General features: G+C 35.2%; 4 protein-coding genes and 1 long non-coding RNA gene across 8 annotated transcripts; 1 reads left to right on the top strand and 4 right to left on the bottom strand.

Moving 5' to 3' along the window:
- Positions 1-14: 14 nt before the first annotated feature.
- On the bottom strand, positions 15-4,633 carry LOC145624249 (cytochrome P450 736A117-like). Of its 2 annotated transcripts, XM_081677257.1 has the most exons (3): positions 3,713-4,633; positions 2,986-3,522; positions 15-217 (listed from the first exon to the last, which is right to left on the bottom strand). In XM_081677257.1, exons 1-3 carry the CDS (start codon positions 4,610-4,612, stop codon positions 167-169), a joined length of 1,488 nt encoding a protein of 495 aa, XP_081533383.1. In that variant the 5' UTR covers positions 4,613-4,633; the 3' UTR covers positions 15-166. The 2 variants fall into 2 exon arrangements, with proteins under 2 accessions (XP_081533383.1, XP_081533382.1); XM_081677256.1 differs by lacking the exon at positions 15-217 and having other exon boundaries at positions 2,714-3,522.
- On the top strand, positions 3,186-25,204 carry LOC145624252 (uncharacterized). 3 transcript variants are annotated; one of them, XR_014110406.1, is made up of 10 exons: positions 3,186-3,323; positions 3,433-3,553; positions 11,191-11,579; positions 11,680-11,826; positions 12,667-12,766; positions 15,839-15,910; positions 20,852-21,289; positions 22,246-22,389; positions 23,328-23,420; positions 25,071-25,204. It is a non-coding gene; the product is annotated as an uncharacterized LOC145624252 (long non-coding RNA). The 3 variants fall into 3 exon arrangements; XR_014110408.1 differs by lacking the exons at positions 3,186-3,323; positions 3,433-3,553; positions 11,191-11,579; positions 11,680-11,826; positions 12,667-12,766 and adding an exon at positions 13,797-15,319; XR_014110407.1 differs by lacking the exons at positions 3,186-3,323; positions 3,433-3,553; positions 11,191-11,579; positions 11,680-11,826; positions 12,667-12,766 and adding an exon at positions 15,351-15,532.
- LOC145624248 (cytochrome P450 736A117-like) lies at positions 16,847-18,653 on the bottom strand. The gene is made up of 2 exons (XM_081677255.1): positions 17,677-18,653; positions 16,847-17,559 (listed from the first exon to the last, which is right to left on the bottom strand). Exons 1-2 carry the CDS (start codon positions 18,619-18,621, stop codon positions 16,954-16,956), a joined length of 1,551 nt encoding a protein of 516 aa, XP_081533381.1. The 5' UTR covers positions 18,622-18,653; the 3' UTR covers positions 16,847-16,953.
- LOC145624246 (cytochrome P450 736A117-like) lies at positions 20,669-22,740 on the bottom strand. The gene is made up of 2 exons (XM_081677253.1): positions 21,572-22,740; positions 20,669-21,454 (listed from the first exon to the last, which is right to left on the bottom strand). Exons 1-2 carry the CDS (start codon positions 22,538-22,540, stop codon positions 20,840-20,842), a joined length of 1,584 nt encoding a protein of 527 aa, XP_081533379.1. The 5' UTR covers positions 22,541-22,740; the 3' UTR covers positions 20,669-20,839.
- LOC145624247 (cytochrome P450 736A117-like) lies at positions 24,907-26,979 on the bottom strand. Its single transcript, XM_081677254.1, has 2 exons — positions 25,879-26,979; positions 24,907-25,678 (listed from the first exon to the last, which is right to left on the bottom strand). The coding sequence occupies exons 1-2, from the start codon at positions 26,818-26,820 to the stop codon at positions 25,067-25,069; spliced, it is 1,554 nt and encodes a 517-aa protein (XP_081533380.1). The 5' UTR covers positions 26,821-26,979; the 3' UTR covers positions 24,907-25,066.
- Between the last annotated feature and the right edge of the window lie 65 nt (positions 26,980-27,044).

Genomic DNA, 27,044 nt, shown 5'->3' with positions numbered 1-27,044 from the left:
CATTTTTTTTTTTTTGTTTTTGGTCTTACAACTCCTGGTACCTCACTTTGCAGTTCCTTCATAACTTGGGGACGTCTCAACAGCTTTGTCATTGCCCACTCTAGTAGTGTATAAGTTTTATCGGACCCAGCTGCAAACATATCCTTCATTGAATACAAAAGTGATTTCACAATTTTGTATGAATATCACAAGTTTTTGCCAGAAATAGCTGAGGTACCTTCTTATTTAAAACTATGTGTTGCACTTAAAGTTTTTGTACGCTTTGTTTGGCTAAATATGTGATATTTTTTCTCTCTTGATAAGTAAAATTACCTGTCTTTTAAAGAGACATGTTATTTTGAACTTTTATTATAGTCATTGAAATTTGACCTTGTCTTCAGATTTTAAGGGTTTATGTGTGGGCTGACAAGTGTGTACTAGGTATCGTTACCATTATAATGGCTTTGATGCTGTCCATGTGAAAAGCAACTGTATTTCCTTCTGAACATTTAACAAAATACCTACAAAGTCCTTTTCATTCTCTTCGTTTTCAGTCTTACGATCCATGCACTTAGATAACATATTCAAGGTACTTATCAAAGTCTATGCCTATTATATCCATTCAACTGTCCATACCACTGAGTCGACCAATCCAGCCAAGCCAGGGTATGAAAATTCCCATACTGAACACTGCCATGACCTCAACAAACTCTTTCAAAAGCTGCCACTTCTCTGTTATGCTTCTTTCCAAAGGCTGCCTTACAGAACACATTGCTTGAGAGCATCTTCAAATTCTCACTTAAGTAATAGGGAAATGCTCTGATCATTTCAGCCCACTAGACTGACTTTGTCATTTCTAACCTTCTTAATAGATTGAACATTTTTGTTACTCGAGGGCTGTTGGACAGATATGCTCTTTACCTGCCTCCAATATTCCCCATAAGGTGAAAAGACTTTGTCTCTTTCATCATAGATGATCTTGCTCTTGTAATGTGTAATTGAGGTCTATTGGAGAAGATGATATCATGACTCATACGTCCTCATGATCTTGTGTGCTATGACAAGACAAAAAAAGGAGGTAGTGCTTCTGATGTGGATCAACATCACTTCTTCATGTTGCTTGGACAAAGAGTGTAGAGTAGTGTGGGAATTTGCCAAGTTGGTGAAGGTTACTAAAGACGGGATAATTTGTTGGGGAGGGTAGCAGTTATCTGCTTCAGCCAGTATTTTTATTAAGAAATCTATAGGTGATGATTAAGAAGAGAAAGAACCGGAGGGAGAGGGGATGGAAACTAAGGTTATTTAAGAATTGAATAACAGTAGACATTTTTTTGAGTGTTCTGTTTCACCTTGTGTGATAGCTGTAAGCCCGTTATTATAATATAGAACTAATAGAAGGAATCAAAGGAAGAAAAGGTTCAGGAACCCGATGGAATTTGTTAGTCACATTCTAGTGTTTATTCCATTGTATGTATTGAAGTGTCCATACCAGTGTATGTATCCAGAATCCAGATTGGAATCACTTTTATTTGGATATGTATCCTGATATCATCTATTTTATGAAACGTTCTGCATTTTAATCCAAGATGAAGAGGCAACTCTTTCAATTGTCTAAACTAGTGTCCTTATGTGTCAAAAATCCTACCTAGGTATGTCAGGTAAAATGCAGAAACTGAGTACTATGGGGAGCACTAGATGTTGTTCACTTGTTTCAATGTTTGTCGGGATATTAGAAATCGATCTGGCTTGAGATTTAACTTTTACAGGAAGGAGTAGAGGGAGGAATGAGTGGTGGCATAATAGTTGTTCAGGTAAGGATTTTAAGAACAGGGAAAGGGAAAACAAACAACTGAGTATTACTACACTAGTTAGTGATGTGATTCGAGTTGTAAATTTCTTGTGGTTCATTTCCTGAGAGTTCTCTACCTCAAAACACATTATCTTATCTCATAGACCATAGTACATGGTTGTTGGTTATAAACGTGTGGGTCATCTTACTCTAAGCTACTTATCTATTTAATAATGACATGTTTCATGAAATTGACATTTAATTAATTATTGTCAATTTGTCTAATTGCTACCAGAAATGCGTTATGTTCTGCTATGTAGGACATGTACTACAGGAACTTAAATAGTTTCATGAAGTTTGTGGTATGTTCTGTTATGTTCTAAGTGCTACCAGAAATGTATTGTGTTTCATGAAGTTTTAGAATAGCCCAAATTTGTAACATGTATCATATTGTACCAATTTGTACATTATATCAGATTGTTGTTCACAAAGGGGACTAATGAACTTGACAACTTTGGTTTGTACAATCTGAGTAAAAAACTCCACATGATAAATAATGATCTCAAACTTAGTTTGACTTCTTGCTTGGGAACCTGTCATCATCAAGAATGGAAATATGTTTACCTACACTTTATCGGGTGGGTTAAGCTTGATTGGTTGATATGTAAAAACTGAGATGCTTATTGGTTTGCAACATTGAATATTGTACCAATTGTTGTTTCCAGGGAATTGAATTCAATAGAGAATCTAAATACAGGCACATTTGGAGTGGGGAAGCTTATGGAAAGGCACCTCCTTTTCTTCCAAAGTCACTATCTCTAAAAGGTAGCTTGAGATCAGGAGGAATCAGCTAAGGAATTGACTGGGTGAAGTCATTTATTTTTATTTTTTTAAATACGACACCAACATAATTATTACCCTAATGCTTTGAAGAGGTTTCATCATAGCTTAATTAAGGGACATCAGAAACTTTATACTAAAGAACATAATCATGAACAGGATTAAAATAAATACGAGTAGGACATAAATAAACTCGGACATGGAATTGTTATTGTTGGATTATTGATACTGTTGGTCTACTGCCTTGAGCATCTGTGATTCAAATGTCGATTCTTTTTTTTAATATGTGCAGCATGTTCTCAGCTGCAAGAATATAAAGTTGCAATGGCCATAAGAGGATCCCGTCTATTGATTGTTATGCCTGGGTTTTCAGGTACTTCAGGAGCCTCATCTTCTGCTCCATTGGCTGATTTCCAATCAAATGAGTAGAGAAGATTTGCTAGCATGAGCTCAATTTTGAATGAAGCAAAGGGTATCCCTGGGCAACCTCTTCTGCCAGCTCCAAAGGGAATCAACTGGAAATCCTGTCCCTTGAAGTCTACTGAAGAGTTCAGGAACCTCTCTGGACGGAACTGCTCAGGCTCTGCCCAATAATTTGGGTCTCTCTGTATTGCCCATGCATTGATGATTACTTGTGTCCCCGCAGCAATGTCATACCCATTTATTTTGGCATCCTGGGAGGGATACCGAAACAGCAGCAATGGGAGTGGAGGATGTAGGCGAAATACTTCCTTGATCACTACTTTCAAGTACTTCATCTTTTCTAAATCATCTTCTGATACCATTGTTTTTTCTCTAACAACTCCCCTTACCTCATCTTGCAGTTTTTTCATGACTTGGGGATGTCTCAGCAGCTCTGTCATTGCCCACTCCAGTAGTGTGTATGAGGTGTCGGACCCAGCAGCAAACATATCCTTCATCAAATGCATAACCAGTTTTGACTTTGTAAGTTTTAACAAGCTTAAGCTGAAATAGTTGTGGTACTTTATTTTGATTATCTGCTTTGCAAATTTATGTGGAAATTTTTATTGGTGATCACTATTGGACTTCTGTTGTACAATAATTAATTAAAGTGAAAATTAAGGAAGTAGTAGAAATTCTTACCAGTACAATGGCTTTGATGTTGTCCATGGAAAGAGCAGCTGTGTTTTCCTTCTGAACATCCAGCAAAATGTCCACAAAATCTTGTTCACTTTCATCCTTTTCAACCTTTCGATCTAGATGCTCTTGGACTACATGTTGAAGAAATTTATCAAACTCTTTCGCGACTTTGTCCACCCGATTGTTCAAACCAGTGAGTTGATCAATCCAGCCAAGCCAGGGTATGAAATCTCCCATACTGAATACTGCCATGACCTCTACAAACTCCTTCAGAAGAAGCTTAAAATTGGTTCCCACTTCTCCAGCATACTTCTTTCCATAGGCTGTCCTACACAACACACTACTTGTGTATGCTATAAAAATCTCACTCAAGTTCACTGGTGATTGTTCTGATCTCTTGATTTTTTCAATCACTAGAGTGACTTCTTCTTCTCTTACTCTTCGGAAGGATTGAACCTTTTTGTTACTGAGCATCTGTAGGACACAAATGCTCCTTATCCGTCTCCAATATTCCCCATAAGGTGAAAAGACTATGTCTTTGCCATCATAGATTATCTTGCTCGTGATGCGTGATTTAGGTCTATTAGAGAAGATGGCATCATGGGTCTTCAAGATCTCGCAAGCTGTGCTTGCAGATGAGACAACAAAGGAAGGTGTGCTACCTAGGTGAATCAACATCACTTCTCCATATCTCTTGGACAAAGAGTACAATGAACGATGTGGGAATTTGCCAAGTTGGTGAAGGTTGCCTAAGATGGGCAACTTTCTCGGGGAGGGTGGCTGATTTCTGCTTTGCATAGGATTATTATTTAGCCATTTGTAAAGGAAGATCAAGAAGAGTATGAACGTTAGGGAGAGGGGTTGGAAACAAATATTCTCTAAGAACTGAAGAATATTAGACATTTCTTCTAGTGTTCTGTTTCACTTGGAGCAATATGAAGCTTTAACTTGTAGCTTCAATTTATAGTAGGAATGCAAAACAGAAGTTTAGGAGCTTGAAGGTGTACGTGACAATCGTGTTAGTAAGGATATCTTTAAGATTTTAAAAATCATTATGGAGCAATCAGTTTCTAGAAACGAATATGTCAACAACTTTTATAGTTTTATTTATATATTGTTTGAAGAACTCTAAGTTACTATTTTGGTTGTAGTTTCATTATTGATTTGTACTTTTATCTTGCCAAAATCATATCCCTTCCCATCTTAAAAAAAGTTAATCAATTCATCCAACCAAAACATCTAGATATCAAATTAAATAAAAAGTAATATATAAATAGTGTAGAAATCCAAATGATGCATTTAAAAAATACAAGTGAGTATGAAAATAAGTGGACCCATATGTAAATATAAAAATCAGTGGGACCATTCCTTTTGGCGACGAAAAAAAAAATATCTCCTGGCCGACGAAAAAATTCTTCTTTCTCACCCAAAGCCTCCCAGATATACGTGGTCCATTGTCACCTCATTGGTAGCAAACTAATCTCCAACAACCAAAAAGTTAGATTGCATTAGATATTAAGTTCGTAGAAAGTGTTGATGAGGGGATGGTGATTTAAGTGTTGGTGGCTTAGGTGTTAGAAGGTGATGGTACTCCTTGTTAGTGGTGGTGGTCGTTAGACTTTTAGTGGTGGTGGTGGCTTAAGTGGTAGTGATGGCAAGTAAGAGTGGGTGGAAATGAGAGTAGAATAAGCTATTCAAGTTAATTTTAATTGATCAAAGGATATATTGTTCATTACGTATAGCGTTATGGCAAACTAACTTTGGAATGGAGAGATTACATTTTCTATACATGGTTGTAATTATGCAAATCTAATAGCATAAAGTAAGGACAAGGACAAAAAAGTCTAACGTGATTGAATTTCTTTGATGTGGTCCAAGGAGTGTATGATCTTCTAAATGTGAAGGGTTTGGATGGATTATACATTTGGGTAATAGTTAGTTTTTTTTGGATTAGGCAAGCAAGGCTTGCTTGCTGTTAGGATTGTATTTGACTTTTTTTTATTCATCATACATAAATCTCAACCAAACACGTATTCTTATATATATATATATATATATATATATATATATATATATATATATATATATATATATATATATATATATATATATATATATATATATGAAGACGGCAAATCCTTTACCTGTTCTTTTTGGGAATTTAAATTATCATATATATCTTGATTTTAGTATGGACAGAATTAATTGAAATTATTTAGCTAAGAAACTCTATAATGGCTTATATGATGAATATATATAATCATATATTTTTGGCTCTATGTAGAATCATGTCGGTTCAACTTATCCTTGAAAAGTACATATAATGATGAATAATAGGATTAATTTATTTTTAGCTAACAAATGATGGAGTTTTATAGGGTAAAGAAGAAAGATCTTCATATGGTCTTTATTGATTTAGAGAAGGCATATGACAAGGTGCCAAGAGAGATACTTTGGTGGGCAATGTTGAAGAAAGGTATCCCACGAAGGTATGTAGACCTAGTTAAGGATATGTATCGGGATGTGTCAACAAATGTGAGGACATGCGGAGGGTTGACAAAAGATTTCCCTATTACAATCGGATTGCATCAAGGGTCTGCATTAAGCCCTTTTCTTTTTGCAACGGTTCTAGATGAAGTAACTAGACCAATTCAAGATGAGGTTCCATGGTGTATGTTGTTCGCAGATGATATCGTTTTGGTGGATGAGACTAAGGATGGGGTTAATGTCAAGTTGGAGCAATGGAGGCAAAGGTTGGAATCTAGAGGGTTTAAGCTAAGTCGGAGTAAGACTGAATATTTGGTATGTCGTTTTGGCACTCAGAGGGGGACAAGCAATGAAGTGGTGAGTTTGGATGGAAAGGATTTGACCATGAGTGAATGTTTTAAGTACCTAGGGTCGATCATCCAGAAGAATGGTGACATTGATCAAGACGTGACCCACAGGATTAAGTCAGGGTGGCTTAAATGGAGAGCGGCCACGGGAGTGTTATGCGACCGCAGCATTCCCTTAAAGTTGAAGGGAAAATTCTACAGGACTGCCATAAGACCAGTGTTGCTCTATGGTACAGAATGTTGGGCTTCTAAGAAAGAGCATATTAAAAAGATGGAGGTTACGGAAATGCGCATGTTAAGGTGGATGTGTGGAAACACTTTAAGAGATAGAATCAGAAATGAGGTTATTCGCAAGAAAGTAGGTGTGGCGGGCATTGTAGATAAATTAAGGGAAAATCGTCTGCGTTGGTTTGGACATGTAAGACGGAGACCCGAGGGTGCACCGGTGCGAAGAGTGGAAGAGTGGGACCATGGAGGGATTAAACGAGGAAGAGGGAGACCAAAGATGACTTGGTTGGAAGGAGTGAGGAAGGATATGAAGTGCATGGATTTACGTGAGGATGAAGTTTTGGATCGTAAGGGATGGAGGAGAAAGATTTATGTTGATGACTACACGGAATAATCAAATTTGGTTCATGTTAGCCGACCCCACTTTTGGGATTAAGGCTTTGATTGATTGATTGATTGATTGAAAAGAACATCAATTGATGAATAATATGTGGTTCTATATTTCTGTTTTATAATCCCTTGATCCCTTTAGATTTGCCTCATAGTAGAATTGTTATTTTATTAAGTTTTAGTTGGTTGAAGTTAATGAAAAAGAAAATTGGTGAGGCAAAGTCAATGAGACATCTTAAAAGGAATATGGGAGCAATATATGTGGTGAAGGAGTGCTAGTATAAAATTGCTGAATATTTGAAGTTTGTAGTTGAGCTTATATGTTGGGTTCAAGTGCGTAGAACATATCTTTCCGTGTGCCGTACGATACTTGTTGAGTTCTTGATGACTTATTGCAGTTAGTTATTTGTTTTATATTTATGGTTAATGATGCTAAAAAGGGTAATGACAATGATTCATAAGAGGCTTAGTAGAAGCCAACTTGAGGAGAGTCAGAAAGTAAAAGGAAAGAGAGAAGCAATTTTTTGCTGTGAGACAAGCTAGGACATGAGTAGAGGCTAGCAGTCCAAGGTGACTTTATTTCCGGACGAAGGAGTAGTTTTTAATGATGATTAACATCTGTAATTAGTTTAAAATTATTATATTAGTTAGGAACCTAGGATATGCCATTTCTTGCGCTTCACACCTAGCTGCAACTTGCCTGGGCTGTATATGGAAAAAAAAAATTGTTTAAATGATAGTGATGGGCTGAGAGGCCGAGATCAAGACTGATAATTTGTTTTATATGAGTATAAGCATAATTGCATTAACTTAACACACGTAAATAAAATTTTCGTCTTTTTTCTAGTTTAGCTGAGAGAAGGAATTGTAACAAACTGCAAAGATTAGCATATAGAAGATGTCTAAGGCGCACTTTTTAAAACTAAGCGTATAGATATTGTAGTTCATGCATCCATTTTTTTTTTTTTTCCTTCACATATTTAGCGTATAAAAAGTATTTTCTTTTTCATCTAACTTATCTATATTTTACCATAGACTAGATATACTCTATGCCATGTTCTGGTGCTTCTAGATTTGTTTCTTTTGCTAGCATATTAATCACAGGTGTCTTTTCCAAGGTATGACTATTGAAGGAGTTCTTTTTAGGTGTGTTTAATAGTTTATTCAATTAGCAAGCGTAGGTTTTGACAAATGATGTGTAATATGGATTAAATATTTGGTTGGATATTTTTTATAAGTAATAAGAAATGGAAGCAATATAAATTCACAAAAATGTCTCACTATCTATCTTATTATTGTGATCGTTTTCTGCAGTTGGTGGACTATGTCTATACAAGAAATTTAATTGCATCACATCTGAGCTAGTTTGTCTTGTAACTTTTACTCTCTTCATTCATATGGCATCGGAATTTTTACCCTCTTTATCTATATTGAACCAGTTATGTGATCGCTAAATTCAGAATAAGATAGTACATTTTTTGGATGCCAATATACCATTACACCTGAATTATGTGTGGGTAACCTTAACATATTTTCTTGTCTACTACACGCCCTTATAATCTTATTCCCAAAGTCTGACTGATTTTTTATTGTAAAGGCTGAAGAAGTAAGTGTTTTTGTTTTGATCAGAGTGGCCAGAGAGCCACAACTTCCAGGTCTTCAGACCAGATATTGAAAATATATTTATGCTTAACTGGTTTGGAGGTCTAAAACCTCTTACTGTTGATCAGTACTTGAACTGGAAAATGTGAGTAAAACTTCTGAAACATAATTCAGTTGTATGTTTCTACAATTTCTATGAACTCATACGCCACTCGTTATAAATGCAGGCACAAACTGGCCTTCTCCTTATAGATTACTCCCCCCATCCCTTTTTGCTTGCTCCATTTGCCAGAAGTAGATGTCCATTATTAATTGCCCATTCCATTTTGGGCCATGGTTATTACTCACTAATATTGACTAGGAACCACCCCCACTATCTTTCTTATAAAGTAGATTTGTGGGATGGAGCAAAAAAAGGGGATGGAGGGAGTAATACTTAGCTTGCATTGGCGTTGGTGTTACAGTTTTGATTCTCACATGTATTCTTTCTTATTACAGTGTATCCTCTGCTGTAAAGTTCTAAATTTTATGTTCTTGTAAGAGTTGAATTGGTTGTACTCTGTCAGATTAATTTGGTTGTACGAGTAGTATTTTCTAAATACTCCATATTTTTCTACGCTATTTTCTTACACAAAGTATTTGTTTCTTTCATGATATCGTTTTGGTTTTCTTGGTAAGGCCTGTTCCTTTTCTTTTTAAGTCCCATTAAGTTACCCAATATCAAAGATTGTACTCCATCCGTCTCAAAATGTGTGACATAGTTAACATTCACACATGCCAATGTACTAGTTTGACTTTATTTTATATAATTAAATATCAATGAAAATTATTTTTAAAGCTATATTATATAACTTTATATTAGTATCTAACATGTTTTTTGATAAAATATGTTTTTATTATGTTAGTAAAATATCATGTTCAAAGGTAATACATAAATAGTGAAAAAAATCCAGCATCACATGTATTTTGGGGTGAAGAGAGTAGTAACATACTATAAATATTTCTACCTTTTTTCTCTCTCATCAATTCTATTCCACCAAACTTAATTCCACTTAATTTAACCATGGAGCAAACAATTGGTCATTTTCTCATTATTATTCACTTCCCCCAATTCTAAGAATTCAAGATCAAAAAAGTTTGGCACTTTGAGATTAAGTAATGAGCGATGTTTTCATATACGAGTTTAATTTGCTTCTTCATTCAAATCATCCATTCATGATGTTTATCAGATTTTCAAGATCTGGGCATTGCTAATTTTGGACTGAACCGATTAACTACTTGAATTGGTAGGTTCATGTCAATTTACTGTGCTTTTTAGTTCTAATTTTAAATAATTTGATGATTGTAATTCCAAATTCGGTAGGTTTGATTGAAATTATTTCAGAAGAGTGTTAGGTTATCCTTGTTGTGATCATACAGTAACTTGATGTAATCTCTTTAATTTGATATTAAAAACTTTAATGTACTTGTATTTTATTATGATGTCTAGGCTATGTTATTTTGATTCGGCTAGGCGTGTTAAACTTAGGACTTAATGTTATTTTGATGTCCAAGTGTCAGACATGACCGCTTAATGAAAATGTTGCTGAATTTTGGTCTAGTATGAGTGTGTAGGAATCAGTGTTGGTGATTTGAAGAGTTGGAGTAACATCGTGCTAGGCATGTTAGTCATGACCTGAGTGTCAAGTAATCAACTATGATCTGGCTAGCAGTGTGATAATGATTATATTCTATTACTCTTTTTCGTTTCTTAAAGATGTTCATATTTTTTTAACCAAAAAAGGCAATGTTATTATTATAATTTTTAACTTTTTTTTTAAAAAAAATTAGCATTGCATGATCAAAGTTTTTGCATTAGGGACATCTTTTTAGGAGCAGAGGGAGTTTTGTGAGATAAATTCATTGGTTGTGTACTAATTGTTCTTGGATAACTAGTACTGGGAGTCTGGGAAGCTGGCTAGGTAGTAAATAGAGCACCACAATTTTTTATTTCTTCTATTCTTTATATATATATATTTCAACATCAAAAAAATTTAGTGATTTTTTTTTTTTTTTTTTTTTTTTTTTTTTTTTTTTTTTTTTTTTTGGCGGAGAATAGTTGGGTTCTTGTTGAAAATGTAGGAAAATTAAGCTAAATGACATTAAACATAGTTAGCAGCTCTTTTCAAAAGCATTTTTTATTTTTCCAGTAAGAGGCTGATTTTCCTTGTACTGAAATTCACATTCCATTCTTGCATGGTCACTCATTATTGCTATATGCCATAGAATGAGGCTGATTATAAACAACTTGTCACATTATACTGAGTACATAAACATTAACAACATTGTTGGATGTTAGATATACAACTGAGTCTTATGTCTTTTGCATTTGATGATTCAAATGTTTATTCTTGATTAACAATGTTGATTGCCTGGGATGTTATTTAGCTGCAAGAATACGGAGTTGCAATGGCTATAAGAGGATACCGTCTGTTGATTTTCACACCCCGGCTTTCAGGCACATGAAACACTTCATTTTCTACTCCATTGGCTGATTTCCAATCAAAAGAGTAAACAACATTTGCTAATGCTATCTCAGCAAGTGATTAGAGCAAAGGGTGCCCCTGGGCAACCTCTTCTCATGCTTTAAACGGAATCAACTGGAAATTCTTCTCTCTGGATTGAATTCCACAGGATTTCCCAATCTATCGGGTCTCTCTGTATTGCACATGCCCTGATTATTACTTGTGTCCTTGCAGCAATGTCATAACCATTTATTATTTTATTCCTGTGAGGGCTCTCGAAACACCAGCAATGGGAGTGGAGGACTAGCCTAAGTACCTCCTTGATTAATGCTTTCAAGTACTTCATCTCTTTCATATCGTCTTTAGGCACCATTGTTTTTTGTCTAACAACTCCCCGTACCTCATTTTGCAGTAAATTCATAACTTGGGGATGTCTCAGAAACTTTTTCATTGCCCACTCTAGCAGTGTATCATATCCTCCATTGAATACAAAAGTGAACAGTACTTTGAGTTGAGGAGTTACATGAATATCCCAAGCTTATGCCAGAAAATTGTTGAGGTACTTTGTTAATTATAACTTTATGTTGCACTTTAAGCTTTTGTACGCTTTGTTTGGCTTTGGCTAGATTTGTGATAATTTTGCATTTTTCTCTCTTGAAAAGTAAAATAACCTGTCTACCATAGGCATTTGTAAATAGGTTAATTTTATTAGTTAGATTTTTTTTTTTTTTTTTTTTTTTACCATAGACTGTAATTACTGTATACCATAGGCAATCTGGGTTTTTTTTCTTTTTTTTTTTTGCTGACATATGGATAATCTTAATAGTCTTTTTCAAGGTATGACTATCGTAGCAGTTCTTTTTAGGCGTGTTTAGTAGTTTAATCAATTAGCAAGTGTAGGTTTTGACAAATGATGTGTAATATGGATTAAAGAATTAGCTTGATTTTTGTTTCTAAGCAACAAGGGATGGAAGCAATATTAATTATTTAATTTACAAAAATATCTCATTATCAATGTTGTTTTTGTCATCTGAGCTAGTTTGTCGTGTATCTTTTACTCTCTTTATCTGGCATTGAACCAGTTATGTGACTGCTAAATTCAGAATAGATGATACAATTTTTTATGCCATTACACCTTTTGTTTGTGTGGTAACCCTATGATATTTTTCTCGTCTTGTTTATTACATGGGAAGAAAATTCTGTATTGCTCCGACTCATCAGACACGGATATGTATTATATTTTGGAGAAGTGGAATGAAGGGATGCATTGTAGTTAATGTCAGGGTTATAAAACAGGAGACTGGATATGGAATCACTCTTCTACTTAAGTGCATCATAAGATTTCATAACCTTACAAACAAATATTAATTTGAACATCTGTAACTGTGTTAATATGCAGAACAAATCGCATTATCTGAGGAGATGAAAGGATGTGAACAAAAAGGGCTAATGTGACTGTTTTGCCTTGACATGGTCCAAGGAGTGTATGATCTTCAAAGGTGAGCAGTTCATAATATAAGCTATTCTTTTTCGTCTCAGCTGAATTAGCTTCTAAACTTGGATCATGGTTGCTTGCTGTTAGGATTGTGTTTGACTTTTTGATCTACAAAGTAAAAATTTCAACCAAACTTGAGTTATCCTTTTTTTCAATAAGATTGTGGGAAATTCTTATTTAATTCCTTTTTCAAGCTTTTATCTGATCATTAAATTGACGTTAGTGTGAAATGGCATTTTTTTTTTACACCATTTAGATCTAAAACTCCAAAGTAGCTTATGTGATGAATATATTATCAAGATTTTCTTATCTTTGTAGGATCAAATTTGACTTAATATACTTGAAGATAACATTAATTAATGAATATATTATCAAGATTTTCTTATCTTTGTAGGACCATTTAGAAGTCATGCATTTCCGTGTGCCATCCCATATATGTTCAATTCTTGATGACTTTCTCCAATTTATTATTTGTTTTATATTTATGTTCACTCTAGTGAGAAAATTGGTGATACAAGTCTTTGCTAATTTTCTTGAAAATGGCATCAATCAAGCTATGTTGATTGAAGCCATCCAGTAGAGCTAATCAGCTAAATTATTAAAAGCTGTCAAACTACACATAACTTATTAGAGCAGATGGTTTATAATTGAAGTGATTAGCAAAGAACAAATTGGTTGAATAAGAAATAAGAGAGTTAAAGAGATAAGAGTTTGGAAGGTGGGAAAGTCATTCAATCAAACCACTTGAAGACTATAAAACCTACCTAAAAGAAGACATTTGTATTGATTTCAATAAGTGTTCACAAGAGTAATTTCTCACTAATCTCCATTCTAAAGCAAAAGGGTTACAAAACAAAAAATGTAGGGTTCGTTTGGTATCGCTACGGTTTTTGGTTTTTTTGTTTTTCGAAAACATATATATGTTTTATAATGAATTTAAAACTAGTCAAACTTATTAAAATCAAGGTAATTTTGCAAACTAACAACAGAATAGTGAAAACACCTTTTTCTTGTTTTCCGCTTTTGATTTTTTTTTTTATTAAAAAGGATACAAAACAAGCCCTTAGCTTTCAATGTTCTTCTCAATATGTGGATAAATAACATATAATCCTATATGGGTATTTAAATTACAGGGTAATTGGTTTACATGTACGTGTGGAAGATGACATGAACGTGCTAACCTAGACATATCAATTTAAAAGCTATTGACCACTTTTGGATACCAACCGTCTGTTCTAGTAGTCAATTCAGACAACTCATCGTAAAACAGCCATAGCTTCCTTGTTTCTTATCGAGAAGTCTGTCGTATGAAAATATTTTCCAATGTACTAAAGAGGTAATAGGAAATGAAAGGGGGAAGGGGGGCAGCTGACTAATTAGGGGTTTTTTTAATGTTAATTCCGTTGGAAATTTCCGACTATTCCGTAGGAAACTATTTGTTTTCAATGAAAATAATCCGTAGGAAATTTCCAATGAAATCAAAATCCGTTAGTAATTTTCGATGGATTTAAATTCTGTCAGAAATTTCCGACGGAAATTTTTAAATCCGTCGAAAATTTTGTATTTTCCGAAATTTTTCATGTCCGTCGGAACCTATCCGTCAGAAATCAAACCTTTTCTTGTAGTGATTAAGCTTATGTCCAGTCGTTGGCAATCTCTTGACACAATTTCTCACCTCCAACTTGAATCATCTTAAAAATTTTAGTAGATTCAGTGATATGCTTATTTAAAGTTGACCCATTCAATTCTTCCTTGCTTAAGATAAGCAATTCATTCCTTAGCTTATACGTGAACACTCAATTGATTTTCAAGTCATTCCAACATACTTCCTGAGTGAATGACCAATTAGTCAAGTGTAAGAAGGCATTGATACAATGCAATTTGTCATCTTGGAAAGGTTGGGCTTGTACATGAGTACAGTCTGCTTCAAGCCAAAAATTGTTCCAGAATTCCTGTCTATCAGATATTCTAGAAAAATTCACTACTACATATTGACAAAAATATGGTGAACGTCTGCAAGTTGAGAAGTTAATTATAGTTGATAGTAGGGTATGTATACTTAAAAGTTTGTGGTTGATTAGACTAGGGATTATGTTGCGATGGGTAAATTGAGGCTTAAGTGGTTTGTGCATCTTACACAAAATTGAAGGCAGTGGTTTGTGCATGTTATAGAAACTTGAAGGCACAGTGAGTAGATGTAACTATGTAACAAAAAGGATATGTTTGGTGCAAATTGAGGAAGCAGCAGCACCTGAAAAGAGAATAATTCTCTAGGAAGTCAGAACCTATTTTGGAGATCTGTCTTTTGGCTTTCATTGGTAGTTAGTCATTCTAGTATGTTTATATTTCATGACTATCTGGCGACTACTCTAGTTGCTGCTGTTTTCAATTGCTTCAGAATTTTCGTTGCTTTCATTCACTACTGAAATTCTTTTATTACCAATTGATACTGGGTTACTGATGCTACTGTGTAGGAGTGCTGGTTCTGCTACTACCAAAATTGCTCTCTCTTAGAATGTGTATGTATTTAGCCACTGGCCCACTGCACCTTCACTGGGTAAACTTCAAAAATTATGTGCATTTTACCTTCCTTAGACCAGTGTTGAACTCTATTTTTGGTTGTCAATGTTCAATAAGACAGCAAGAAGTTAGTTTCCATGTCCTTCATCTTATTAGAAATATTATTGGTTACAAAGTAGCTTAGAGGCTATGGTCTGAATTAGGAGACAGAAGGAAGGGGTGGCTTGAATTTGTTGGACTACTTCTAATTGTGAGTGTCTTTCAATTAAATATTGCTTACTCTTTTACATCTTGTAGGTGTGGCTGTGTTTTACACTGTCATTGATCATTGTAGCCCTGTGCAAAATGTGTTTGTCCCAGCATCAAACGTGCCCTGCTTGAAGTTTATTTAAATGTCTATAAGATCATTGCAAGTGCATGTATTTTGGCTTAATTCTGAGAATATTTGATTAATAAGTTTATCTGGTGTTATTTTTTCTTGAAAACATTGGTGACAATTTCACTCATGAAGTCTTTGTCCCGTCTCTTATCACCAGTGGCTTTTTTGGATATACAGGACCTTTACACACACGAGGAATTTATATGGCAGTGGACAATAAATTATGTTGAAAGACCAAATTCTCGGAAGGTATATGTTTTCAGTAAATCTCTATACTCAATATCAAATACTTTGTATATATACTATATGATAACAGATTTTGACCATAGAAGTTTAAACACTCACCATAGAATAGATGGCGTTATTGCCATATCTCCGCAGTCATAATACTGGGTCTTCATGATTACCCTAGTTGCATTTTGTTGACGAATTAACAATAGTACTCCGTAAGTTTTTCTTTCTAGGTAAAGCAGTGTATAAGGTTACCATAGGTTAGCTTGATTATTCGAGGACAGGGAGAGTGGAGCCTGTGGGTGAAATCAACTGCGTGGCTCAATGCCTTACCCAAGAGAGGCTCTTTTTAAAGTCCCTGAGAAAGGCTGAGATTAGGTTTATTATCAAAGTCGCGAGTTCAAAGTCCCTACTCGCTTAACCTAACCAAACAAAAGAAAGGTTGTGGATCTTTAGGGAAAATTTCTGTGTGGCTGTTGTTGTGATAATGTGTCTATTCTTTAGAATTATTATGGAGAGTAGGACGTCTATTCTTTAGAATTATTATGGAGAGTAGGACATCACTCTTTGCCCTTTTAATTTATTTCTTACAAATTCAGATAGTGTCAAATTATGGCAATGATTTGTCATGACAATTTGAGAGCTGGAAAATTTTGGCACGGAACAGCTTCTTGTAATAATTTCGGGTGATTTTTATCATCCTCCACAAAATGATAAAAAAAATAAAAAAAAATAAAAAATCACTGATGTAAATTGCTTCATGTGTTTACTTTTTAAGGAGAGAAATAGAATGTAAAAAGAAAAGTGGTCCCAAAAAGTTGCCAACTTGGGTAAAAAAAATATGTATTGGTATTATTGAAAAGAAAGAAATAAAGTAGAAGTGGGAAGAATTTTATGGGACGAAGGAAGTATGAAGTATTGATGTTTTGCAGTTATATGCTTACTAAAATATAATGGAGAACTGCTATTATTTTGCCTTTTATTTTAACCTGTTACAATATAGAGATCAACTAGGCTAGTTAACTCCCTTTTCTCAATTTAGGAGCATTTATAATTCATTGCTAAAGATGTGGAGAAGCAACAGCTAGAAGAGGAGTTTTTCTATGTATAGTGAGGCCAGTGCTCTCAGACATATCCATTGTTTCACCTTTGACTCCAACAGGCAACTTCCAATCAAACTTGTGCACAAGGTTTGCTAACACTAGCTTGATATTAGCTATCGTAAATGATATTCCTGGGCAAATCCTTCTTCCCCCTCCAAATGGAATTAGCTCAAAATCCTGCCCTTTGAAATCTATCGAAGACTGCAAGAATCTCTCTGGACGAAACTCCTCAGGTTCTTGCCAAATAATCGGATCTCTCTGGATTGCCCAAACATTAACAAAAACAAGAGTCCTAGCAGCAATGTAATAACCATTTATCCGTGCATCTTGGGTTGATTCACGAGGCACCAGTAATGGAATTGGTGGATGCAGCCGTAGAGTCTCCTTGATCACTGCTTCTAAGTACTTCATTTTCTCCAAATCATCCTCAGTTATATGATCTTTGTTACCAATTCCTCTTACTTCTTTTTGCAGTTCTTCCATTACTCTAGGATTTCTCAAGAGCTCTGTCATTGCCCATTCTAATACAGTGTAAGTCGTATCAGTTCCTGCTGCAAAAGCATCCTGCATAAAAAGGATCAACATTGAGACTCATGCATAATCTTTATTATCTCTGTTTCTTATTTTGGTGAAAGGTAAAGTTGTACTGTTAGTAAAGAGTAAAAGCAAGAATGTACTTACCAGTATCAGAGCTTTGATGCTCTCTCTTTCAAGAGAAATACCAGCTGAATTTTCCTTCTGAACTTCAAGTAAAACGTCTACAAAATCCTTAGTTTCATTATCGTTCACTTTGTAATTTCCTGTACTATCTAGTCGATCCAAGTGCTCGTTGAGTATATCTTCCAATAGCAAATCAAAACTTTTTGCAACTTCTTCTAATCGTTTATTCATACCATTGAATCTATTCACCCAAGCCAACCAGGGTATAAAATCTCCAATATCAAATACTCCTAGCAGCTCCGCAAACTCCTTTAAGACCTCCTTGAAATCAATATCTTTTTGCTGATTTCCTCCATATTTTCTTCCAAATGCAACCCTGCATACTACATCATTCATCAAGACCACAAACATATCACTTAGATTTACAACTGATGCGCTATTTTGCTGAATCTTTTGCATAAACAGAGCTGTTTCTTCATCTCTTATACCTCTGAATGACCGAACTCTTCTGTTGCTCAAAAGCTGAAGCACACATATACTCTTCATTTGTCTCCAATATTCTCCATAAGGGGAAGCAGCAATATCCATGCTGTTGTAAAGCAGCTTATCACTAATGCTAGACTTAGGCCTGTTGGAAAATACAGCATCATGTGATTTCATGATTTCTTTTGCTACCCTTGCTGACGAGACTATAAGTGTAGGTTTTATGCCTAAGTAGATGAGCATAAGCTCACCATACCGGTCAGACAAAGCCCGGAGAGAGCGGTGAAGGTACACGCCTAGTTGGTGAAGATGTCCTAGAATTGGCAATTTTGGTGGAGATGGTGGTAAGTTTAAATTTGAAGAGTTGGTGGAGAGCCATTTGTAGAGGAAGATTATGAAGAAGAGTGAGGGGAGAAGGAATAAGAGGGGATGAATGTGAATTGAATTAAGGAATTTTTCAAACATTTGAAGAACAATAGACATATTCTTGAGCTCTACAAGTTTACTCAATGCTTTGTGTGTTGATGGCTATCTCAATGATTTATACGGCCATTAAGGTGACCTTGCATGGCTTTCCCCACGTCATTAAATTTTGGCATATTAGGGCAACAATAAGAGGTTTGTCTTCATACTCTCTTGAGTTTGTAGCTAGACAAACTCATTGTTGTATGGAAAAATTACAAAAGAATAGGTCACTACTCCCTCTGTTACTTTTTACCATTTACACCTTAATTTCTATGGTCAACCTTTATAAATTTGACCATAAAATTATAAATATTCATTATTATAAATATTAAAACCGTATCATGTGAAATCTTGTTAAATTCAGCTAAATATATATTCTTAAATATCAAATTTGTGAATTGTTACTCATATATTATTGAATAGCTAGATTATGGTGGTCAAAGATGTGCATTGAAGATTGTAAAATTCAATGCTTAAAAAGTAAAATATAGGAGTATGTTGCTTAAGATATTGAAGGCCAATGTTGTTCCTAGGATGGAGATTCTTAAAGTCCAACATTGCTGAACGAAATAAGTACAAATTATTTCATTGGCTTAAAGTCCTTGTCTAAATTATTTTTCATGATATGCCCTTTTGTACAAAGTAATATATTGGCAACCTTAATGCGTGGATCACACGTCCAAACATTTTTGTCAATGGTTATGACAAATTTGGTAACTAGTTGATCCATAAATACTAGAGATTATCAAATTTATTTTCTAATCCTTGGTAAAGATGTGGATAGCTACAATATATGAGATTTTTTTGTTAATTTATATTAAATTTTTAAGAGATAGCATTTAGATTTATATCGCATCTTGTATGCAGCTGATTACATTATGTGGCCGCTTGTAAAAAAAACAAAGTGTCCCCTATAACACTAAGTGAAAAACTCTTACAATATTGATTGAGTAATTCCTATAACACTGACAAAGTAATCCGTAACGCTGACCGGGTAAAAGTAACCCCATAATAGTTGGTTATACAATTTTGCCAACCCACATAAGAATTTGTGTTAGTTATGAGGCTGTTTTGGAGCCTTGTAATTAAAAGGTAGGAAATGACTAATTGGTTAAGTTAAACGTGGTTGGATGTAAATTTACATGCAATTGGGTTTTTGTCTTTATTATCTAACAATGTGCTTTATGTTTTGTACTCCGTAAATGTTAAGGAAATTTATCAAGGAAGTTAATGATTTTTAATGTCTTTATTCGTTTTCAAGTGTCCTATGTGCTTTTAATTATTACAAATGTTGTTTTATATTAATATTTGTGCTTTTATTATAATGTTATGAGAATTTGTTCTATACGTATGTGCATTTATCACAATACCAAAACATTTTCAGTTGCATGTAGAACTACACGTAACTGAGAGTATGTTCTAATTTGTAAAAACAAAAAAAAAAACCGACTCCTTTATAATTAACTATATAGAATAATTATAACAGAAAAAAAAAAAAAAAAAAAAAAACCTATCTTAGGCTTGACAATAAAAGTGTAAATTGTGGGGAAGTTTTTTTGGGTAATTTGTATTTAGCTGAGGCTGTAATTGTAATTGGAGAGGTAAAAAAAAAAAGGCCTGCAGAGATTTTTAGAATAGAAGGTTTGGAGAGTTGTAATTGAAATTTAGAAAACGAACTCCTCTAATTGTTAAGTGTTCATGTTAGCCTAATTTACCCAAGGTATATTACTTGTAACATCTTTTTTTTAGTTGCAATTACGGTAGTTGTTAAACTTGGAGCTAGTAACATCTTCTCTAACATGAAGCTAGCATATGTTGATGTTACTAGCAAGTATATCTCATATAAGATCTTAAGTTGTGACTAGTGTCAGTAAATGAGCAATACTCACCCTATTCTTGCTTCTCTTCTCTGTTTACGTTCGTGCCCCATCTTTAGCAACTGTAATACATGTTAAAATCTAGCATGTTACATAGTGTCTTCATATTTCTACTAAGGCACTCAAGATATTGTAAGGAAAAGTTGTCTTGCTTGTAGCTTGACGTGATGACGTCTTTACAATTAGAGAAATTGGAGAATGTTATAGACTGATGTTAACGTAAGGAGAACCTGCAGGCTGCAGGGCGCATAGAATTTTTATGGTTTACGCTAGTTTACACTTTGTTAATTTTTACAGATGATAGGAAAAGCTGCTAAATTTTATTTTAGCCATTTAACTGACGGTTGCATATGGACTGTCTACTGGTAAAGGTGTGGAGTAGCAACAGCAAGAAGAGGAGTTTTCTTGTGTGTAGTGAGACCAGGGCCTTCAGACATGTCAAACATTTTGCCATTGCCTCCTGCAGGCAACGTCCACTTGAACTTGTGAATAAGGTTTGCTAACATGAGCTCGATATTAGTTATTGCAAATGATATTCCTGGACAAATCCTTCTACCCCCTCCAAATGGAAGCAGCTCGAAGTCTTGGCCTTTGTAGTCTAGAGAAGAATTCAAGAACCTCTCAGGACGGAACTCCTCAGGATCGTTCCATGTAAGAGGGTCTCTCTGGATTGCCCAAGCATTAACAAAAACAAGAGTCCTTGCAGCAATGTCATAACCATCTATTTTGATATCTTCGGTTGATTCACGAGGCACCAGTACCGGAGCAGGTGGATGCAGTCGTAGAGCCTCTTTGATCACCGCTTTCAAGTAAATCATCTTCTCTATATCATCTTCCACTATGTGATCTTTGTCCCCTGCAATTCCTCTTACCTCTTTTTGCAATTCATCCTGTATCTTGGGATTACTTAAGATCTCTGCCATTGTCCATTCTAGCACAGTGTAAGACGTATCAGTTCCTGCTGCAAATGCATCCTACATGAAACAATTTGGTGACAACATCTTAGAACGTCAAGACTCTACCATAATCTTATTATCTGTTTTTTGTTCGTATGAAAGAAGAAATTTTAGTAGAGGGTCAAGTGTACTTACCAATATCATAGCTTTGATGCTATCTCTTTCAAGAGGAAAACCAGCTGAATTTTCCTTCTGAATTTCAAGTAAAACATCTACAAAATCCATACCTTGGTTCTCATTTTTACCATCACCAAAAGTTCCTGCTCGATTAAGTCGATCAGAATGCTCGTGCTCTGTAAGTATCTTTTCCAGTATCATATCAAAGCCTTTTGCAACTTTCTTCAATCTTTTATCTACACCATTGAGTCTATTCACCCAAGCCAACCAGGGTATGAAATCCCCAACATTGAATATCCCTAACAGCTCCTCAAATTCTTTTAAGACCACCTTAAAATCAACACCATTTTCCTTATTTCCACTGTATTTTCCTCCAAACGCAACCCTGCATATCACATCATTGGTGAAGAACTCTAACAATTCACTCAAATTCACAACTGAACCATTTTTTTGCTGAATTTCTTTGATTAACAAAGCTACTTCTTCCTCTCTGACACTCCTGAAAGACCGAACTCTTCTGCTGCTCAAAAGGTGAAGCGTGAAAATACTCTTCTTCTGCCTCCAATGTTCTCCGTAAGGGGCAGAAGCTACATCCCTGCAATTGTAAAGCAGCTTTTCATATGTGCTTGACTTAATTCTGCTGGAGACTGCAGCATCATGTGTTTTCATGATTTCTTTCGCTACCCTTGCAGACGAGACTACAAGTGTAGGTTTGCTCCCCAAATAGATCATCATAAGCTCACCATATCGCTCAGACAAGTATCGTAGAGAGCGATGAGGGAGAATGCCTAGCTTGTGAAGATGTCCTAAGATTGGCAATCTTGGCGGAGATGGCGGTAAGTTTTTTGTTTTTGAAAAAACGGTTGAGAGCCATTTGTATAGGAAGAGTAAGAACAACAGGGAAGGGAGAAGAAATGAGATGGGATGCATATAAATCGAGCTCAGTATTTTCTTTGCTATTTCTGGAGCACTACATATATTCCTCATTTTCTAAAGTGGAAATTTTTTTTTGTGTAATGTTTTCTTAAGGATATACTTGGACTTTAAGTAGCCATAAATAGATAACGATGGATAGTATCAGTTTGATATCATGTTGCCCTGCATATCCCAGGATCTCCTGAAACCGGGAGGGAAGCTCTAACCACTTGAGCTATCCCTCACTCTCTGTTGCTCTGCATATTTGTTAGCAAACTATGTAATTTTGTCACATGTTTAAATTGACTGTATCTTGCAAACCTAATTCTACCCTGCATTTTGGATACAAGTTACGCTATCTGTTTCAGAATAACTAGCATAGTTTGACTGTATTACTAAATCAAAATTATTATATAGTCATAAATGACATAAAATCATAGTGCTAATTTTTACTAGCATATTTGTACATTTATTAATGGTCAAACTTATGCATATACAAGTATGTCCGAATGTCCGTTTAAATGTTAGTTATTCTAAAATAGACAGTAATAGATTTCAAATCTTTTTACTTATTTAGTGATAGGTATATGACTTGTATCATGTAAGCTAAGTGTAGCCACAACTTTTATTTATTGCGGTATGACTATGTGGTTGGCATTGACATCTTAACGACATCATCTTTGCGGTCACTGTTGTAATGTTGTGATATGTCATATTGTGTAGTTTTGATGGTCAAGGAAAGTTGCTATTGCCACATGCATGATATCCTCTCCTCTGTTTGATATGTGTCCATGTACAATCTCTCTAAACGATTCATTCTTAGCCTGAAAGCTTATATCCTGCTGCTCTGTTTTCTCAGGTCCTGTCTTTGGTGGCGTTGTCATTCGCCGATCTATCAAGATACTATGTAGTTTGCCATGATATATGGTCTGGTACAGAATAATAAGATGAGGTAACAAGAATAAGTTTTTTTACAATTGTGTGGGTTGTCTTATGTGAATGTTCGCGGTAAAGTATCTTCACCCTCAAGTATACGTTAAAACGTGAATTTTTCTTAAGTTTCGTCTTTACTCATTAATAACTTAAGTATTACTCCCTTCACCGTTCACCCCTAATAAAAGTTTCATTTAACTTAAATACCTCATTGTACATCCTTACGAGCTACAACATTCAAGTTAGTGTTTATTATTGACTATTCAAATTTTACACAATGTTGGTTGTTGGCATGACACCGTTGTCAAATAGGCTTGGTGCTAGGGCCAAATATGTGTGACCTATTTTTGCCATGCTTTGCATATTTTTTATTTTCCTCTTTTGCTTCACCTGATAAAGTGGATGGGGTAAATGTAAAATGTTGGAGAAAAGAGTGATGAGTTGGTGACATTAAGTCAAGGTTGCAAAAGAAAAGGAAAGGTCACATTAAGTCAAGGTTTTGCTTCACTGATAGTATTTTGAGGGAGAATGTCTTGCTGAATTGGGAAGATGTTCTTGAAGTTTAGATATTCAATATCGGATATCGAATATCTTTAATCGAATTCGTGCTTACACATGTGGCCACACATAGAGAGTAATTGAGGAAACACTAAATCCTTATATTATTAAGAAGTACTCGTATTAGCATTAAATACTATACGAATATTGGCCCGTTCTTGCCTATACTCCCTCCATTCCATTAGAATTTCCTAGTAATCAATTTTTATGAGATCTCTTTTAGGTCAAATAGTGGACTGGCCGGAGTTTTAATAAATAAAATTGTTTTGGTCAATGCTAAACCATATTATATCATGTACTAGTGTATGGTTGAGGAGACAGAATGAGAAGATTATGTGGTATTGCAATCTCATGAGTCATCACACTATGTTAATTGAATATAGGAAAAAGTTAAGATTATGTTGATCATTCTATGTTAAATTTTTGGTGCATAAAGTCATCAACCCCCATGTTCATATCCTTGGCTATTAATGTATGTGGATCCTTACAAATTTTGACTTGAACAACCAAATCTACAACAGTGCCTTAAAATCTTCCTCTCCTAATCTCCCTGTTAATCTGTCATTTAAATTTGATTTTTCTACATGTAATTTATGAACCAATCATTGAGCTGGATTAGAAGTCACTCGAATACTCGATCATTAATTGTTTGTGGAAGCGAGCTTCTCATGATTCTCACCTTAGAATTAACTTAGCCTGAAACATTAACGCCCCGTTTGCTGTAGATTGAATAACATGTTGAGGTAACGAGATTCAATTTGTCTAAAATATTTTATGGAATTTCTTATGTACTGCGGACATGTACAAATGTCCGTAGTAATTAGTGCAGTATCACCTTCGAATATGCATCTAATTTACATAAATTAAAGTAATAATAATACGAAGTACAAAATTACAATGACATAATCATTAATCAAGCTAGAGATACTTATATTTGATTCCTCAAGTTTTCTAAACATTGGAAATATCCATATTCAAAGTACTATTATACATTCCTGTATTAGTATTACTAGGACTTTTGCAACCTTCAGGTGATTTAAAAACAGCTATATTTGTAGTAGTCTATTAGAGACTAATGATAAACTAATGGTTCACTTTCTCTTCATACTAGAAAACATGTGGAGTAGCAACAGCAAGAAGAGGAGTCTTCCTATGTATAGTGAGACCAGTACATTCAGACATGTCAAGTGTTTCGGCACTGATCCCAGCAGGTAACGCCCAATCGAACTTGTGCACAAGATTTGCTAGCACAAGCTCGTTATTAGCTAACGCGAATGTCATTCCTGGGCACATCCTTCTGCCACCCCCAAATGGAATCAGCTCAAAGTCCTGTCGTTTTAATTCTGTTGAAGTGTTCAAAAACCTTTCAGGATGAAACTCCTCTGGCTCTTCCCATGTAGCAGGGTCTCTCTGTACTGCCCAAGCATTAACAAAAACAAGAGTCCTGGCAGCAATGTCGTAACCATCTATCTTTACGTCTTGGGTTGATTCTCGAGGAACCAGCAACGGAATTGGTGGATACACTCGTAGAGTCTCCTTGATCACTGCTTTCAAGTACTTCATTTTCTCCAAATCTTCGTCTGCTATGTAATCTTTACTTCCACCAATTTCTCTTACCTCTTTTTGTACTTCTTCCATGATTCTTGGTTTTCGTAAGAGCTCTGTCATCGCCCATTCTAGCACCGTGTATGTCGTATCTGTTCCTGCTGCAAAGGCGTCCTGCATGGATTGTACATATAATTTCAGAACATAAGGAATTCTTGCAGTCTTTTTTTTCCCTTAAATTGGTGATGCAACTATGCAAGTATAACTGAGGAAATTAAAGAGGCATATGGTTGAGTCCCGGGAATATGTTTTATACTCTACACTTACAAATCAATACGACGAAAAGTTGTTATACTAGAGGCTACAAAACTTACCATTACCAAAGCTTTGATGCTCTCTCTTTCAAGAGGAAAACCGGTTGAATTATTCTTCTGCACATGAAGTAAAACGTCGATAAAATCCTTTACTCCATTCTCATCATCATTATAATCTCCTGCTCGATTGAATCGATCAGTGTGCTCTGTAAGTATCTCTTCCAATAGCAAATCAAAAGTTTTTGCAACTCTCTCCGCTTTTGAATTCAAACCATTGAATCTATTCACCCAAGCCAACCAAGGTATAAAATCTCCAATATTAAAAGTCCCAAGCAACTCCACAAACTCCTTTAAGACCAACTTAAAATCAACACCACCTTGTTGATGATTTTCGGTGTCATACTTTTTCCCAAATGCAACCCTGCATACCACATCATTCGTCAACCCCATAAACATCGCGCTCAAGTTTACAACTGATCCATTACTTTGCTGAATCTTCTCCATCAGCAAAGCGGTTTCTTCCTCTCGTATACCCTTGAAAGACCGAACTCTTCTGTTGCTCAAAAGTTGGAGCACAAATATACTCTTCATCTGCCTCCAATACTCTCCATAAGAGGAAGCAGCAACATCCCTGCTATTGTACAACACTTTATCATTTATACTAAACTTACCTCGATTGGATATCGAAGCATCGTGTGTTTTCATGATCTCTTTCGCTACCCTTGCAGATGAGACTACAAGGGTAGGCTTGCTCCCTAAGTAGATCAACATAAGCTCACCATATCGCTCAGACCAAGATTTGAGAGTACGGTGAGGGAGCTCACCTAGCTTAGGAAGATGTCCTAGGATTGGCACTTTTGGTGGAGATGGAGGTAAGTTATGAATTTTCGAAGAGGTTGTTGATAGCCATTTGTATAGGAATAAAAGGAACAAGATCAAAGAAGGGAAAGAAAATGAGAAGGGATGCATGTAAAATGACTCGTTAAGTACTTTCTCTAACATTTTTACAACACTAATAAATTGACAACGCTGGTTGGCTACTTCGACGATACAGCTCTATAACACTTTAGTCTCCTAGAGACAAAGGGATATAGATATACACTACTAAACTCGAAGCGTTGTTACACAAACTCAAGATACACAACTCTTGTTGATTTGGTTGATTTACGTAGTATTGTAGTGCTATTTATAGGCTAATTTTCACTATTACATACATACAAACCGAC

Source organism: Chenopodium album, chromosome 3 (genome assembly GCF_948465745.1).
Source record: "Chenopodium album chromosome 3, dcCheAlbu1.1, whole genome shotgun sequence".
NCBI classification, from domain to species: domain Eukaryota; kingdom Viridiplantae; phylum Streptophyta; class Magnoliopsida; order Caryophyllales; family Amaranthaceae; genus Chenopodium; species Chenopodium album.
This window is presented reverse-complemented; position numbering and strand designations above follow the sequence as displayed.

What these genes read in the sequence shown, in the direction of transcription:
- LOC145624249 (XM_081677256.1), bottom strand. Translation starts at nt 4,612, where the DNA reads ATGTCTAATATTCTTCAGTTCTTAGAGAATATTTGTTTCCAACCCCTC. An exon ending in ACATCAAAGCCATTGTACTG is followed by an intron (nt 3,523 to 3,712) that starts GTAAGAATTTCT and finishes CATTTGATGAAG; the next exon opens with GATATGTTTGCTGCTGGGTC.
- LOC145624248 (XM_081677255.1), bottom strand. Translation starts at nt 18,621, where the DNA reads ATGTCTATTGTTCTTCAAATGTTTGAAAAATTCCTTAATTCAATTCAC. An exon ending in GCATCAAAGCTCTGATACTG is followed by an intron (nt 17,560 to 17,676) that starts GTAAGTACATTC and finishes CTTTTTATGCAG; the next exon opens with GATGCTTTTGCAGCAGGAAC.
- LOC145624246 (XM_081677253.1), bottom strand. Translation starts at nt 22,540, where the DNA reads ATGAGGAATATATGTAGTGCTCCAGAAATAGCAAAGAAAATACTGAGC. An exon ending in GCATCAAAGCTATGATATTG is followed by an intron (nt 21,455 to 21,571) that starts GTAAGTACACTT and finishes TGTTTCATGTAG; the next exon opens with GATGCATTTGCAGCAGGAAC.
- LOC145624247 (XM_081677254.1), bottom strand. Translation starts at nt 26,820, where the DNA reads ATGTTAGAGAAAGTACTTAACGAGTCATTTTACATGCATCCCTTCTCA. An exon ending in GCATCAAAGCTTTGGTAATG is followed by an intron (nt 25,679 to 25,878) that starts GTAAGTTTTGTA and finishes CAATCCATGCAG; the next exon opens with GACGCCTTTGCAGCAGGAAC.